The 18,109-nt window shown below is 44.7% G+C and overlaps 1 protein-coding gene across 2 annotated transcripts in view; it reads right to left on the bottom strand.

The window, feature by feature from the left end:
* LOC119389866 (ATP-binding cassette sub-family C member 5) overlaps nt 1-18,109 on the bottom strand; it is a 56,597-nt gene that overhangs the window by 7,471 nt on the left and 31,017 nt on the right. For both annotated transcript variants that reach the window (XM_037657273.2, XM_037657274.2), the window contains exons 18-26: nt 17,426-17,483; nt 17,192-17,337; nt 16,583-16,712; nt 15,313-15,595; nt 14,259-14,445; nt 12,834-12,923; nt 5,832-6,021; nt 3,394-3,553; nt 592-670 (exon numbers count right to left, since the gene is read on the bottom strand). In XM_037657273.2, coding sequence (XP_037513201.1) covers nt 592-670; nt 3,394-3,553; nt 5,832-6,021; nt 12,834-12,923; nt 14,259-14,445; nt 15,313-15,595; nt 16,583-16,712; nt 17,192-17,337; nt 17,426-17,483 — 1,323 coding nt within the window. The remainder of the gene's footprint in view (nt 1-591; nt 671-3,393; nt 3,554-5,831; nt 6,022-12,833; nt 12,924-14,258; nt 14,446-15,312; nt 15,596-16,582; nt 16,713-17,191; nt 17,338-17,425; nt 17,484-18,109) is intronic.

Genomic DNA, 18,109 nt, shown 5'->3' with positions numbered 1-18,109 from the left:
TTCCAGAGTAACATTAGAACGCCGTAACGGTGCACTTTGAAATAATTTCTACAGCTTGGCATAAAGTTCTGAGTGTTCCGTGAACTGCCAACAAATGAATATCTCAGTCAAAAACAGATATCGATCCTGAACGTTCTTTTGAAGCAAACGTCCTGAAACTAGATCTTTTTTATTTTGATCACTTCACGCAGGTTACAATCACCTATGTGCAAGTTGGTTAGGTTAGACAGTATTCTCCAGTCCACAGGGAATGGCTATAGAAGCTTAAATAGTTTGTACTAAACAGATCTCACTGGCATTCATATGGCATCACCATCACACATGATGTCACTCAAGAGTCGTCACTAGATTGGTGGTAACAACAACTCAAGTACAAAAGCATTTTGCAGCTTCCTCATATCAAAATGCAGGTCGTAGGTAATCGAACCCACAACCTCATGTATGTCAGAGTACCATAACAGCAAAGCCACCAGAACAGGTAGTATAGTTAAAATTGATATCACATGTCCCAGATTACTTCAACTCCTAAGCAAGGCCTTAGTGCACATTGTTTGATTAGTGTCATGTGACGGGGAGCCAGGACAAATGTACCTTTGCCTTTAAATGTGCTCTTTCCAGGGCTTCCCAGAGCTCTGCGTCACTTTTCCTGTTTGCAGGATCCAAGTTGTATCTGTGAGAGGTAGGCAGGCAATCGCAGCACAAAATTATTCACGTGCCAGCAACAACTTCTTGAAAAGCTTCACTTTTGAAGTGCTCAGTAAACACCTCTGAAATGTACATTTGGGGCCTTTCAGACAGTTCCATTTAGCTTAAGGGGGGTACACTGCGCCTGAAAATGTTTATTAATTCTGTACCGATTAAAATGAAACTCGGTGAGTTTATGTATATTTGTGCGCTGATTTCTAATATGCAATTTTTTTCCAAGTACAATATGCGGTTTTCAAATTCGAGGTGCCGTTTTGGGAGCCATAATTTGCCTAAATTGAGAGTTGCAAAGTAATTAAGCACATCAGAATGACCTGGAATGAGTACAGAGTGCAAGAAAACAAAAATGGATGTTCTAAACCCATTTGAACAAAAGTTGTGGTATGTTGAATATTTGTGGCTGAAATCCGAACTTGGCGCAGATTCACTTAGAATGTTCAACATCCCATAACTTTCGTTCAAATAGGTTTCGAACATCCATTCTTGTTTTCTTGCATTCTGCACTCATTCCAGGTCATTCTGATGTGCTTAATTACTTCAACTCTCTCAGTTTAGGTAAACTGGGGCTCCCAAAAAGCATATGAAATGTCTGATATTTTAAAAACTACATGTGTTGCTAGAAAAATAATTTCATATTTGAAACCTGCACACAGATATACATAAACTCAGCAAGTTTCATCTCAATCCCGATGAAGAATTAAAAAAAAAATTTCAGGACCCATTTCTCCCATTAAGCAAAGTTCAATGCTGCCTCGCCTCGAATGTACTTATGGGCAGTAGCAGACTAAGGTTTCCTTCCAAGAGTCTGACACTGAGATGGTGAGTGGTGATAATTATTACGACTACACAGACACGACTGATGGTAAACAAACTTACCTATAACCCACTGAGCATTCTAACGACAAATTTCCTGTTTAAGCAAGATGTACTGACATTCAGGCATGCTGCTCTAATTCTCTGTTGGCCCCTACACAACTGACTCCTGAACGGATATGGAGGTAGCAAAGATCCAGCTCTGTTAAGAGTGTACATGAAAGGATCGAAAATATTTTAAAGGTTAAGGAATGCTGGTCATCTGTGCGTGCTCCAATACTTGTAATATAAGTATGACATTTTAATATGGTTCTTTCCAACAATAATTACGCCTATCTTGTCTCTCCAGGGCAAACCTGAAAGTAACAGGTAGCAAAAATTGGTAAAAGTTAAAGCTGCACTCACGAGTCATGCAAAAAAAAATGTAAAAATTAGAGCTGTGCGAATGGCAAGATTTTGGGCGCGAAACGAATTCGAATATTGAAGTGTGAGTGCGAATCGAATCGAATATTTTTCGAATATTTCTCGAATATTTCTAAAATATTTTTCGAATACTTCGAAGCGAAATTGAAGGAAAAAAAGTTAGAGAGGATTGCTAAGCATATTCTTATGAGATAGCAACATGAAAGTGTTTCTTTTCGCTAGGTTGATGAAGCACTGGCGGGGTGGTGTTTCATAGTTGTCTTATCAAGAATGAGGCAATGTAGAGGCCGAATTCTATTTATGTACATGATTTGGTGCAACCAAAGTATTGCCGACAACACTTTACACGTGATAGGCAAAGATGCCATTTCCTCAGCCTCTCCCCCTCTTTCAACTTCTGCAGAAGCCCAACTGGTGTGGCGGACAAGGGTGTGCTCCCTTCAAGTCCAGAGTTCTAAATCTGCCGCGTAGACGTCAATATATAAAAACATCTGAAATTATGGAGGCTAAAAAGCTTCGGCGTCCGATTTTTCGGACTTCCTGCCCAAATTTCAGGTCCAAAACAGCATTAATTGAGCCGCCACCTCTGCCACATCTTTCATCTCCATGTTAGAACCAGCGTTTTCTTGAGTTAATACATTTGCGACCGTAGCGGAGCTTGAAAGCCAGCTTTGCCGCAATACCGGGGTGTGATGAGGTAAAGAATACTGAAAATCTAGGGACCACTTCCAATCGGACGTTGACAGTGTCTTGGCAAAGTTCGACCGTAACGGAGCTTGAAAGAAAGCTTTGCCGCAATACCTGGGTGTGATGAGGTGCAGCATATTGAAAATCTGAAGGGGTCACTTTCAATCAGACGTTGACTGTATTTGTTTTTGGGAAGTTCGAATAGTCCGAATAGTAAAATTCCAGTGCGAATCGAATCGAATAGCAAGCACTATTCGAAAAATATTCAAAATTTCGAATATTCGAACACCCCTAGTAAAAATATCACGAAGTACTCTACAGGGTGACAATGAAAGCCAGCTGAAAATCTGTTTCATCAGAACTTCACCTTGACAGAAGTGCTGCAATTAATTAGTGGCAGACCAAAGAAAGTTCCCCAAAATGCTCAGTTTAAAATAAGCATGTAAGCTTAGAATGAGTTCCTCTTTAACCCCTTCCCCGTTTCGGATGAGCATAGCTCTTCCTTGCCGTACTGTCACTAAGCCATTTCGGACGAGTGTAGATCATCCGCTTAATGGAAAAGCTTCTAGTTATTGTCAGAGTGACGAAACCACTCTCAGAATTCTGCAAACTTCTAACAGCGTTCTTGTTATTGTTTTGCTTTTTCTTGTTAATTATTGGCAGGTAGCCGGCCTTTTCCTCTACGAGTAACTCATACGTAATGAACAGTATACATGAAAAGCTGAATCTTAAAAAACTTCCGGGCGACACATTACACATGCATACCTGACTGTGCCCTGAAAGAGCACAGGCTCCTGCGGGATCACAGCTATCGAAGAACGCAGCTCGTGGAGCCCCAGAGAACTGATGTCGACACCATCCAGCATGATGCACCCAGATTCCAGCTCTTTCATTCGCATCAACGCAACCAGGATGGACGATTTGCCTGCATTGACACAAATGCGGTGCCTTTTCAGTGAAGTATGAAACTCCTGTGGCACTGTAACCTCATGTAAGGGTAATTTTGTAGAAAGAATAAAATTTTTTCGATAGGTATTTATTCACAACTCGTCCACAATTTGCAAAAAAAAATCATTATATTAAACTCCTGTATCACTGTAACCTTACATAAAATTGATTTTTTTAGAAAGAATGAAATTTTTTAGGTATGTATATAAAACTGGTCCACAATTCGCACAAAAAAAAAAAGATTTTATCTGGCAGGCAAATATTAATGTGTTCACAAATACATCCTGTGCCTCCATTTTGTCAAAGCTGCAAGACAGACTGGATAAAAAGATGTAAAATGCCTAATAAAAGAACTTGTTGTTGGACTAGTTGGTAGATCATTTTCAAAAACTTAATTAGAGCGCAAACACATGACACATTCACGCACACACCCACACACCCAGACAACGTGGTTGTACATGGTTGTTGCCTGGGTGTGTGGGTGTGTGTGTGAATGTGTCGTGTGTTTGTGCCTAATAAAGATTAATACAAGGGGGGGGGGGGAGTATGTATGTTCAATATCTGCACTGCTCACTATGACAGGCTTGTGACTGCAGTGCAAGGAGAATGAATTACCGGTTCACGAGGCAGCTTAAAGTGTAATCTTCATGCCACAAAAGAGTCTTGCAGTTCATTCAAGGATGCTCATTCTTAGGCAGTCAGCCTGAAGCAATGTTTTACTTTGACGAGATTTTGCATGACTAGCACCATACATGTAGCATTTTACAGGTCGACAATGTTCCTTGCACTGCGCTATAACGGCACATTTGACATGGTGCCAGGAATGCAGGAACTGCTAACGCTAGCCACGCAACTTTCTTTTTATTTATTTATTTAATGATTAGGCCTGAAGGCAATGAGTAAGTGGGGTTACAATGAAATCACAAGTTCACTTGTAAGGAACAGGATTACAATGCAAGTGAATAATAACAACCAAGAAAAATACAATGCAACATAATTAACAGTGCACTGCGTTAGTGAAATTCAACAGCAGATATAACAGCAGATTACAGCACGTATAGAAAAAAAATGCAACACTTCGCAAAAATAAAACAAAGCTTGAAAGTTAGATGATAAAACAATCTTACGAGGTTATTGTAAGAAAATGCACCTAAAATTTGTGCTGAAACATATTAGTGTTACTATCAGAGGCAATATCATCAGGAAGATCATTCCACATGCGGATGGTTTGTGGTAGTAATGCTGATGTGTTAAACAAGCTTGTGCTACCAAAGATGTGTGTGCAGGTGAGGCGATTATTAGGGGTGTATAAATAGCGAAATTTCATCTCGAATCAAATTCGAATCAAAGAGTGCCAAATAGTGCCCAAAAATATCGAATATCGAGTACAAAAAATTTTATTGAAAATTGAATGACAGAACGGCAATGCTGTGCCTCATCGTCATGACTGCTCCGGGCCCAAAAATCTTTGGCCGTCCGTTCACAGGGGCGTTTTAACAGCGCGCTGGAATGATGGGAGTTTCTGAATGAATGGTGCGGTGCGGCAGTGGCGACTGCACAGCGTGAACAAATTTTCACATGTGAAACCCATCATTGAGGGCTTTGCATGGCAAAGGCGGAACGTTTCACGGTGCTTGCGGCATGCGTGACCAAACTACGCAAGAAATCCGTGCCTTTGTTTCGGACGCCAAGTTGTGAAGGGCTTGACAGTTTTCTCATGTATTTTTTTAACGTGTGGAAATGACATAATGTCCTTTAGAATACACACGCGCTCACTTTTGAACTAGAATATCGGTGAAAGTTTTAACGAAAAGCCTACTGTAACGATGTTAGTGTTAGTTTTAGCCACCCCACCCTAACCAAGTTGTGCCATTGGCCTTTGTCGCGTTTTACGTATTCGTCTTGTCGAATTATTTGAAACTTCAAATACTAGCTATTCGAAAGTCGAATCGAATTATTCGATTAGGTATTATTTGATTCGAATTCGAAACTCGAATATTCACACACCCCTAGCGATTATGCAACCTACATGACATGTAAAGGGGGTGTTGAAGGTGTAATGACAATATTTTGTTACTGTAAACGTACTTGTGAAACAAGCATACCAAAGGCATTTAATTTCGCAAAAATGAAAGCGCTGCAACTCCGAAAGCGATCGTTTGAGACCACCACTTCAGGTCTCTGCAAGAGGCAGCCATCAATTCTGAAGCCAGCTCTGGGAAGTAATCGAAAGCAGCACGAGACCTTCGGCTCACCTGCGCCAGTGCGGCCGACGACGCCCACTTTGTGACCGCCGCGTGCGTGGAAGCTGATGTTTTGCAGCACCAGGGGTAGCCCGTCGCGGTAACGCAGGCACACCTTGTCGAAGCGCAGGTCCCCCTCGGTGGGCCAGCCTTTCATCTCTCCACAGCTCTGCACGTGCTGGGGCGCCTCCTCAGTCAGATCCTGCAACAAGGCAACACAGGCTGCTGGTTGGTCACACCCTCGCGAACAAGCGTTAAACTGAGACCAGTTTTGTAAAATCAGTGATGCTACCGAGGACCTCCGATTGGGAGAAATTTCTGAAGCAGCAAAATTTTCATTTGGGAGCACTTTGGAGAAGCTCTTTTTATCTTGTAGTACTTTGTAGCGGGTAATTTTGCGTCTGGGAGCACCCTGGAGCAGCTGGTTCCACTATCTGGAGTACACTGGAGAACCGAATTGCATATGCATTCAGACACCCAAATAATTATTGTGAACTCTCGGGAAGCGCTATATAATAGAGCTGCGCACGGGCCGTATTTCCGAGCCCGAGCCCGGCCCGGGCCCGCTGACTTTGTCGAAGGCCCGCCCGAGCCCGACGGCAAAGGGCTGCGAGCCCGCCCGGCCCGGCCAGGCTTTTTCAAGGTTCGCTGCGAAAACAAAACTTCGTTTTCCCGTAATTTGGCATTTTATTGAGCATATCAAATATGATCAAACGACACACGACGAACAGTCTCTAATAGAGACTGTTCGCGGCACTTTTGCTATACAAGTAGACGGCCTCATACCAGCAACAATGGAGTTCACTCGCCAAAGCCGTCACGTGTATGGGGTATGTCCATGTAAGCATCAGCTTGCACAACACCGTGGCTTGCACGAAGGCGATCTACGTCGGGTCGCTCGTCGCTGTCGCGTGCATTTTCACTCATATGGGATTTGGACTTAAATCTAACGCGAACAGTTGCGTGGCACCGTCACTAGCTCAGGTGGTGTTGCTTCTCTGTTTGTTGGAGTGCAACAGAGGCAGTGCTTTACCTGCTCCCCTTTTGTTTAAAGTAGCGAATGGAAAGAAAAAGCGGTAAAGGGCGGTCGCGGAAAAGGCGCTGTGTGCGTGCTGGAAAACAATTCCCGTTCCTTCTCTATATTTCGGGCTTGAGTCGGGCTTGAGTCGGGCTTTGCGCCAGGCCCGAGCCCGGCCCAATAAAACTCCAAGTAGTCCGTGCCCGGCCCGTGCCCGAGGTGAAAATACGTCGGCCCGCCCGAGCCCGGCCCGCGGGCCGGGTCGGGCTCGGGCTTTCGGGCTACCCGGAGCCCGTGCACACCTCTACTATATAAATATTAAATACATATCTTGATTTGTTGCAAATCTCAGAAAAATGCTCTCCAGAGTACTCACCATGTCACTCGATTATGCAAAAATAAGGGCGTCATGCAGTTGGATGTTGTGCGATAACCTCTTCAGGTATTTTTTTTTTCCACACAAGCATGATAAGCAGAATAGTGGATCTATAAAATTGCATATTATGAAATAAGACTCTAAATACAACTATGCAGTCATCAAATTGCAGAGCTCCTGTCATGAATCGACATGTTAATAAAATCTCGCACTTTAAAATCAGCAGAAGTGGCAGACAAGTGCCGCAACATACAACAGTGCCTCAATGCTTGGGTGTCGGCAGGATTTTGGGGTTGGGCACCTGTGTTCAGGTCAGCAAACTCACTCATGAGTCGACTCACTCAAGACTTGGACCAAGTTGGGAGTGAGTGAGTCCGCAGGAGTAATACTTTGGTGAGTGAGTCCACGTGAGTCCAGTTGAGAAAAATCTTAGCGAACCTATGTCCGAGTCAGTCCGATTGAGGAAGATTTTTGTGAGTCTGAGTTTGGGTGAGCGCTAAGTGCAAAAATATTTCTTCAGTGAGTCTGAGTGAGCTCCACCCTTTTGCCGACCTATGCCCGTGTTACACTGGGGCTCTTCGATTTTCGGACTTCTGGCAGTTCTCTGGCAGCCAGAGATAGCCAGAGGGTCAGCCAGCTAGTTCCGGTCGGGACAGGAAGTAGCGTCTTGGTCACGTGTGTGGGAAGCCCGAGACCATGGCCCGTGCCCGAGACAACCCGAAGCTGCCCCAAGATTACAAAATCGAACGCTGGGACAGCCAGCGTAAACGTAAACAAACGCTGCCGCCGTGGCAGCAAACGAAACTTTGTGCCGCGTGCGCGTTGGTTTTTCTACATTGCCCGCTTGAAAATATGTGGCTAGGTTCGCTGAAGAGCTGAAGCGATATTCTCGAGCATACGGATTTGGGATACGATCACGTACGTTCGCAAAATCGTGCGCAACTCGCACCGTCCGCGAACAAAACAGCCAGCTGGCGCACGGCGCCACGAAAGCGATGCAAGGCGCGCCGCTAACGGCTTAACCAGCTCACGTCTGCTTAGTACGTGTAACAGTCGCTGCACAACACGACGCGAAAATCTCGCGAAAGTGATCGTGTCCCCAAAAGAGCTCAAGGATCTATCGCGTACTACGTCGCACGTGCACACGCGTTGACCAGCTTGCGTTTTGTCATAACTTGAGACATGCGGCGGTATGGGTGCCACGAGTGCGCGTTATATCTAAAATAAACTTCTGTGTGACGCGTCTTCGACTCGTTTTGGCAGATGTTGCCTGAGCCTCTTTTCCAGTCCTAAGTGGCACTCCAAAAATCTCATGTACTAGCTCAGCTTTTATTTGAGCTACTGGGTGATAACCGCGTACATACTGCATGGAATTATTACTAAGAAGTGGAAAAAGACAAAGCCGACGATGAAATAAGCAACAAAAGCACATCGACGCGTCGTAGCATAACATAATACCATATACCTCATATACTGGCCCGTAGATCGAAGTACGCTCGCACGCCGTTCGCGACCAACGAGGATCACACAAAAAACAATGTCGCGATCGCATTTATTCGATCAGTGCATTTTATCAACATCGAAGACCTAGTTGAAATAGTTAAGTTCTCACGGGGTTCACGCACGCAAACATACGACGGAGCGAAATAGCTAGTTCGATCACAATCGTCTCAGCTAAATGCACATAAAGCACACACGTACGACACCACAATCGAATACTACTACGAAAAAATAAACTCGAAAGGGGTCTCCATGCGTTCGTACGAACGTGTACATAACTTTTGGGACATATGCACGACGCAGTTAGAATGGTTAGAACGGGACAGTTCGCCGCGTTGTTCACGGAACACGGGACACATAAGAAAAGCAATAAACATTAGCTCCAAATGCTCGACGCCACTCGTAATCGCGCCATCTCGCACGGCGGAACGGCGCCGAGCGGCCCGAGCGTAAGGACAAGCAAAGGTGTAGTCCGCAAGCGCCCGCATTGCAATCCGTCGAGTCCTCACAAAGATGGCGGCGAGCGCGTATCGTCTCTTTTCGGCGTCTGCTAGCCCGAAACCTTCCAGAGAGATTCCACGACTAAATTGTCCTGGAAGGTTCTGGCGACCCTCGGGCTCCCCGCGGGTCGCCAGAACCGTCCAACCCGAGAAAACGAACGCCAACCGGAAGTGCACCGCGGGGGGGTCGGAGCAACCCGAGAAAAACGAGCGCGCTCTGGCTGGCTCTGGCAGCCCGCGGGTAGCCAGAAGTGGAAAATCGAAGAGCCCCACTGGCGGGGTGGGGGGGGGGGGTGCTGGTCTTCGCATTTCCTTGCCGACGCCCATGCCTCAATGCTAAAGACAGTCAAACTGAGACTCTGACAGTTTCATGCAATTTACGTCAATTTTATCAGGATGGCGCAGTAAATACAATTTGGCACGCTTTGGTGCAGTTGGTGCAAGAGTGGAAGCACTGTAAATTGAGTTGCTGAGCCAGCTGGTGCATAGATATTTTCCAAGAAAGTGGGGCACCGAAAAAGACAAGGACAAGAGACAAGGCAACAAGGACGTGCGCGCACACTACCAACTGGTTTGTTGCTTGAAGAACAGCTCTGTATCCGCCTCGTGCGCTGCTGTTTCAAATCGGATATGCAGCGCCACTGCGGCGGCTGCTGGCAAAATGTCCCTGTTCCCTCCGTACCGCCGCGCTTGGCCGCAGCAGGTTGGCAATGACCCCTAGCAGCGCAAGCGTGTGTACGCGGCGAAAAAAGTCGACTTCTATCTGCTCTTGCGAGTTCGCATGTCATAAGAGCTACAAGAACATGGCCGGGAAACTGCCGAATGTGCAATTTTATCATTTTCCATGGAATTCGTACGAGGCTGATCGGCGAAAACGTTGGATCGCAGCCGTTCGGCGCGCCCGATAAGCAAACTGGTCCTGTCTTCGCACAGTTTCTTTCGATTTCTATCAAGTCACTGGCTATTGACACCCTTCCTCGCCCTTACTCCCGAATTTTTTTAAAAATTTTGCATGTGTATGTATCATAGGTCGGCAAACTCACTCATTGGGTCGTGAGTCTGTCTGGGTGAGTAATATTTTGGTGAGTTTGAGTCCGAGTGAGTACGGTTTGAAGAAAATTTTAGCGAGTCTGAGTCCGACTGAGTCCAGTTGAGGGAAATATTGGTGAGTCTGAGTTCGAGTGAGCCCTAAGCGCAATATATATTTCTTGAGTGAGCCCGGGTGAGCTCCACCTTTTGCTGCCGACTTGTGGTCCTATCTACTCATCTTCAGCATTACTATCAGCCTTATATCGGCTTAAGTTGATACTCAAGTCTATTCACACATATCTCAACACACCAGGATTCACGTGCCACGTTAATATTTATTGATCAGAGGTATGAGTTAGAGGAAGGGGTGCTATGACCTCCCCCAGCAAACTATTTAATGGGAAGCTCTTGATAAACATATCTCTTGTGAGTTGCATATTTCATAAAAATATCCTTACTGGATTGATATACGATAATGATGATATATGATAACTCGTATTTGAAGGTGCTAGATCGAAAGGCGTATCGTAGAGCACCGATCATGTGAGATATTGGCGTTAAAAAGGATTGACACTATGATCCAAAAAGCTAATTTTACGGCAACGGACCAATGAGTCAACTCACTCAGGCTCACTCAGAATAAGGTGAAGCCATGAGTGAGTCCGGCTGAGTAATGTATAGGTGAGTTTGAGTCTGAGTGAGCCCGGTTGAGAAAAAGTTGAGTGAGTCTGAGTCCGAGTGAGCCCTCAGAGCAAAATATATTTATGTATACACGCACACATTGAAACGCGCACGGACGAAGATACATAAAGTATGATTTAACCCCCACCGAAAAAAAAAGTTCTGGCTGCGCTACTGCCCCAGGTAATATTGACACATTGTTGGTTCCCTTGATCCTCTTATTTACTGTTCGCCCGAACGGAGATTTGTGGCAACGATTGCGGCGCAAGACTCTGCAGTGCCCAATTTGTCGGCTGTGCACGACAGTAGGACTGAGGGGCCTCAGGATCGGCTTCATGATCGCACGACCTAGACAAAAAAACACAGTTGCACATGTTCAAAAATATAATTTAGCAAAGTGTTTGACGTACCAACAACGCTAGAAAACTAAAAGGCGGGAACTTCATGCGGTCTCTATCTTTTTATCGTTGCTAATATGTCATTTCAACTATCCCCGCTTTCTGCTAATGCGCGCCGGTCACAGGACAAGCGACGCGCGAGGCTGCCGATAAAAAGTATTCTCTATCGTACGCCAAGAAAAAAGTTTACTCGCTTCTAAACGCTCGTCGTACTCCATGCTTTTTATTTGTGCGACGCATTTTCCGAATATTTTCGACGGACCGACGGCACTTGGAGTTCTTACCTCACGCAGTAAACGTGATTAGCGGCGTACAAGTCGCCACGCCGAAGCGAACTACTTCGTTTCAAGTATTCCTGAACGTTTGCTATCCATCCGTAGCCGCAAAAAAGCAAGCAGGGCTTGTTTTGCGTCCACATTTTCACGCATCGGCGTTCGCCACACACAACTTCGAGGTACGCGCCGGGAGGAGAACAGGGACAAAATGCGCGAAGTCGCCGCATTGGCGCTGTGCACTCGGGAGAGCGGTGGCGCCATCAACTGAGCGCACGAGGACTATACCCAGGTGTGCAGCACATGCGCAAAGGACAATCGAAGGCGATCTCCCAGAAAAACACCTTCAAGCTGTGCAGCATGATAGAGCGCTCACTTACGCACCTGTCAACATATACATTTATAAAGTATGCCTCAGCCAGCTCTCTTGCGATAGGTTCATGGCTTCGCTTCAGTATCTTAGTATAGCAGATAATTTGGGCTCACATGTGCACTGATTACAGTGAAGTGGCCGGTGCAAACTAGTTCCATTTTGTTATGGACAGTGCATGCTCACATAGGCGATCACCTCATCTTTTTTTGTCTTCTGGTGCACCGCTTTCCGAGAAAATGATCAGTTTTACTTTGTGAGCAAAGCATTGACAGGAAATGGCTAGCACAACCCTGTGGAACCACTACTTAAATATCCCGAGTTTTCCTTATTGCCCGGATTAGTGTTTGGAAAATTGAGCAGGGCCTTTGCTTCTGGAGGGTCCCAGTGAAAATTTTGCTCACAGGTACGTGACGTTGCAAAGTTCTGTCCATGAAGCACCTTATTGCAGGAATTCTAAAGGAAGGGCTGAGAGAGCAGAGGCTTTTCTCCCACTGTTTCGATCCACACCCAGAAGCAACATCTCTCCCACAACTTCATTTCATTTTCACACCCGAGCTGACTACCCACATGACGTTTTCACCATGACCGACGACTGTCTCCTTCATTTTCCGGGTCCTTTGTTTTTTTTTTTCTTACTTATTTTTTTCGTGCGCAGTATATTTCCAGAGGAGGTTCTGCATGTTCTACATTACACAGGGATCCACAAATTATTGGGGGATCCAAAAGAATACACCTTTAAGTTTAATCATTGACACAGCCCTTATTACCATTCAAAACGAACAATCCACAGCAAATTCCAGCCATGAACAATGCTACTGCGCCCCGAGAAGACCACAAAAGCTTTCTTTTATAGTGGTAATCACTCACCTGACAGTACTCGTGAATTCTTTCCATTGAAGTAAGCCTGGCTGACAGTTCAGACTTCAGCCTCATAATGAAAGGTATAAAAGTGCATACCTGCAAAGAAAAAAAGAAAAGCACAAACAGATATTTTAATAGCATGCAGCACTGCTCAAGTTACACACTCCATACGACTCGGCAAAGAGCACTGTTGGGTGAGCTGGTACTACATATTGTCACAACGGGGACGGTGATAATTGAGCTGTAGCCGAACTGTTACGTGAAGATTATTGCCCAGAGAAATAAAAAGACAACAGGTGCGAGCACAGTCGTCGATTGTCAAAAACCTTACCTATGGGTGAAATGCGCCAGCTCCTTATACATTTTATGCTGGAATCTACATTCTGCTGGAATTACATTCCATTATGCTGGAATCTACACTCCAGCATAACTGCTGGTGGTCACGTAAGTTGTAGAATGTATATTGCTATAAATTTAGCACACACAATATGATTAGAATTGGCGATAACATTCAAGAAGCGCGTGTCGATATGTGGAGGTGAACAAATTCATACATAATATTAATGAGCGAAAGGAGCACAACCACAGGAATTTTTTTGCGTCTACATTACTTTTCAGTTGTTTTATATGTGTTCACAAGATCACACATTGCATAGTTTTCATAGCTGTAGGTCATAATCTTCTGTTACTCCGACACAAACAGGAAATGGTTGATGCAGTTTGAACATTACCTATGTTACAACGGGCAGTGCAAAACCAAGGCAAAAGCTACCAAGCTTGCCTACACAACGTGGTGGAAAAGAAAAAGCCCCATGAAACAGACAGGCAGTGCAATGTACAGCAATGAAGCGCATTGCTGTCAACACCTTCAGGAGTCGCGCACACATTTGAGTACGTAATCAATTAGTTTTTTGTCAGTTTTGAGCAGTGACGGCAAATAAACATTTAAAAGAAAACAAGCCGAGTTTCGGGTGCATGCAACCTCCTTCCATACACAATTTGTAATCATTTAACTTGGAGACTGTATCATTAAAGATGTCCACTTCGGTAGACACACCATTACATTTGACAGGGTGATCGTCATGCCGCTAATGACAGCTTGGGTGAAGAAAAAAAAATTTTTTTTTTCACTTCTAGTAGTGCTTGCAGCCAATAATTAACCTGAGCATGTACTTCTGCGTCAGTCATTAAATATCTCTGATGCAAAACGACAATCATACCCTTGCTCAAAAAAAAAAGATGCTAGTTCTCCGCAATTAGTATGGCTCATTCAAGTATGTACAACACAACATCCTATCACCCAACTCGCTTGCAACAAAGTGCCCGGCTATGCGTTCATCAACAGAACACCAGAAATAGCACATGAATGACTTAAAAGTTCAACATTAGAATTGCAAAGGGTCAAGGTAACAATGAAAGTGAGCTGCGTACAGAAAAGACGGAGGCCAGCATGAGGCCTGCAAGCCCGGTGCTGACGCTCTGCCGCATGATGACCACAATGAAGGCTGCAGCCGCGACCATGCAGGTGCCGACAAACTCCATGCGCAACGTGAACCACCGAGAGGCCAAGTGGAACACCACGTGCGCTACAGAGTGCTTGTTCACCAACTCGTACATCCTATAATGCACAAGCGTGTAGGTGACGGTTAGTGTTCAGTCAAGCTACTAATAAGGTGTTGCTTTACAGTCACGGTCATCAAATTGAATTCTGAGGTTGTCGATGACAACCTCAGAATAAAAATACAAGCTCCGTCCCCAGAACAGCGGTGCACCTGCCATTCATCTGTGCACAAGTCGTGTTAGGTGGTTTCCGTACTAACAGTAAGTACTTTTTTGCTGATAATGTAAGTACTACACATAAAAAGTTTGTCGTCCCTACATAAAATATTACATTTGGCTGAGCAGTGGTGTCAGAATCATTGCTCAAATTTGCCAGGAAGTTCAAGTTTTTACCGAAAATCAGCGACATGTACATGCGTCTGTACGGGAAAATCACCTACCTGAAATACACGAAAGGTGTTTGATGTCCCGCTATTGAGCAAATGTGATTGGATTGGGCATCTATGCGAATTCTCTTTGGGTGGGACAGTGACGGCTGTGGCCGGAGCTTACATTTATTCTGAGGTTGTAAGCGAGTACAGGTACCGTACGCTGTTGGAATTTCAGTCACCATTTGACATGTTTCTGTGTAGTGTGGTCTCACGGAGAAGTCCACATGATTGAGGAGGTCTGAAAATTTGGTCGGCGCCTAACCTTTTTTCCTGCGTCCATTTGGACAGCCCTCGAATGTTAACCTTTAAACATTCAAGGATATAAACGGAATGACACATCCGCGATCGCATGCCTCTAGTCAGCCCATCAAGCCAGCACCTTTGAAATTTACGTAAGGCTACCTTCGATTCCCTCGGCCGGACTGCTGTCCAACATTCAACAAGGGGAAGGGACAAGGAGGGAGAAACATCGAAGTGGTGCCCAAGCATCTCACTTGTTGGTGAACCACTTGTGGCAGCCGAAGACTCGGATGACCGCGACACCCTGCAGGGTGGTGGAGAGGTGCACGATCACTGCTGAGCGGGCCACGTTGTCCAGCTTCTTGACCTCGCGCACGCCAACGTTGAGCCAGCGGTCCAGCAAGAGGTACACAACCACAGCTGCGCCCAGCACGATGCAGAACACCTGGTACACGTACACCGAGATGATCAGCTGCAGCGCTATTGAGAGCAGGCTCTGCACCACCATCTCCAGGAAGAACGGCACCCGGATGTCCACTGCGAGCAAGAGAGAAACAAACAAAAACATTAGGACTTTTCAAAAAAAAAAGATAAGCGAAGAAATTCTGCCGCATGAACAACGGGACGAAAGCTCGTCCCGTTTTCGTGCATCTCTTCTTGTCCTTGTTTGTATTACAGAATTTCTTTGCTATGAGCCAACTAGCCAATTTCAGGATTCTTCTGCAAGATAAGTACCTGTTTGCTCTTTAGAGTGCTTTAGACCTAAAGAATGTTGTCGGCTTTCAGAATATTGTGTGTCGATTGGATTAATGTTTCACATTATTAATCCTTTATAAACAAGTGTTGAAGACACTGCAGAATCTCTTTTCAAATTTTTTTACAGAGTTTGTTTCGGTTCTGAGCATAGATTCGGGTTAAATGCCTTTGGCCAACACAGAACGACAGGCAGCATGCATAACTTGCTGGGTTAAAGCAGAAACAGAGGATAGGAAGCACGAACTGAAGTCATGAAGGAGCGCTAAGTGAAGTCGGTTCATGACTTCAGGAGACATGTTGTGATGGCAGGATTGAAAATCAAGCTGTGCCCAACATTACGCCTTGAACCAGTTCTCAAAAATATGCACTCAAGGTCCATTAACATGCACCGATGTTCCAATAATACGCTTCTGCACTATGGAAAAATGAAATAGGAGCAAAACTGCTAACAGGAGTGACTATGCATCCTATAGCACATCCTTAGTCCATATGTATTTCTCAATATTTGGTGAGAGGCATAAAGCATTTAGAAAAAGTTATGCTTTGGGCACTGGCCGATTTCAATTCTGCAATCACAGTATGGCCTCCTCTATAGCACATAATTAAAAGTTATGCATTGATTTTTTATTGATAACTGATTTTTATCAAAAGAATTCTTATGCTAGGAAGCTTGGTCAGCAATCAAGCATACAGAATACAGTTTCCATAGAAACATATTTTCACATCCAAAGCTGTGTGACATCAGTGCCGAGCTAATTGAGCACTCACTCTCATCCATGTCCTTGGAAAATCGGTTGGTGATGCGACCCGATGGAGTCACATCAAAGAAGCTTGTTGGGCTTCGCAGTATACCATGGAGCATGTGGTTGTGAAGCTTGCTGGAGGCACGTAGCAAAATCTGAAAGCGCAGTACAATGTACATGAAGATCCAGATGCAGGGGGCACGTAAAAATGCCAATTGCCATTGCGGTATATATGCATGCATGCACGCACATAGAACATTCCCACAAGAATCTTTTAAACAATGCACAAAAGGATCGTTCGGTCTTTCATATTGCAACAAACGTGCTTGCAGTATCAGTGCACACACAGTAACTGCACGTAGGCAGGCATCGTGCAGTGTTGGAAACCTCTTGTAAAATAAGTTAGATGCAACAGAATGGCACCGAGTCCGTGAGAACAAAACAATGGAACAAAACAATGGAACCTGAATTGTTGAGCCCACCAGGACAGCAGAGGTACCCTATGGTTTTTTAAACACAAAACTGCCGTGTGAAGAGTGAGCAGCACAACTAAAGGTCTGCAACACATGGGTACATGTATGTCAAAACCTACACTCTAAAATTTAATTTTCCTAAAGCATAAGTAAGATCTTACCACAGTGCACGCAATTCCTTTTACAATGCCGCAAAACAGCATCACGGGCACAGCAACACCGTAGGCAATGTAGTAGATGCTGTCTGAGTGGCCGGGCGCATCCGTAGAGTTTTTGTGAAACGACTGGTTGTGAGCAGTCGAGACACCTGCGTCAGATTGATGGGAAAGACAAAGTGCGCAATGATAAAAACTATTCTCAGAATGCCACTAAACACACCCAGCAGAATTCCGTACCTGTGAGTGGTGACTGCATGGACGTCTCATTGGCAAAGGCAGGTTTACGGGCCTGCATCTGAAGTGATAAAGAATTAAGTTTAAGACTTTGCTCATAGTTCAGACGTTATTGATGAATATAAATTACAAGAATGCATGGTTGTGCAGCTGATAACTAAGAGCTAGTTAAGTGCATTTGCATAAAAGTGCAAGAGAAATCACATTTTGGTGAACAGATTAAACAGCTAAAACAACGCAAAATGAAGGGAAGCTAAAGGAAATTTAAGAACTTTGTAGATTTGCTACTGAAAAATGTGTATACAAATTCTCTACATCGTACTTCACAGTCTCTGCAGTGATTTCAATGCATATTTCTTGAGAATGCAGCTTACAAAATGTAGGCCACTTGTAAGCAAGCCAATCTAAGAGACAGTATCATTTATTTGTTCAGTAGGTGCATGAGGTGACTTTGCAAAACCTGATGCATGTATCAGAACATGTTCATTGCCGAAACTCAACCTGTTCCAGCTATTCAAGATGCACGTGTTTTCGTACACTTCCCTCGCTGAATGCAAACTATGCACATGCAGTCTTGCCTATAAAACTGCTGCAGCCGCGATCATTAGCTTCTCTGTTCTCTACGAAATTACACCATGAAACAGCAAACCTAAATATATCCTCGCTATAAAAAATGTACAGCGTCAT

The sequence above is a fragment of the Rhipicephalus sanguineus genome, chromosome 4 (assembly GCF_013339695.2).
Source record: "Rhipicephalus sanguineus isolate Rsan-2018 chromosome 4, BIME_Rsan_1.4, whole genome shotgun sequence".
NCBI classification, from domain to species: Eukaryota; Metazoa; Arthropoda; class Arachnida; order Ixodida; family Ixodidae; genus Rhipicephalus; species Rhipicephalus sanguineus.
This window is presented reverse-complemented; position numbering and strand designations above follow the sequence as displayed.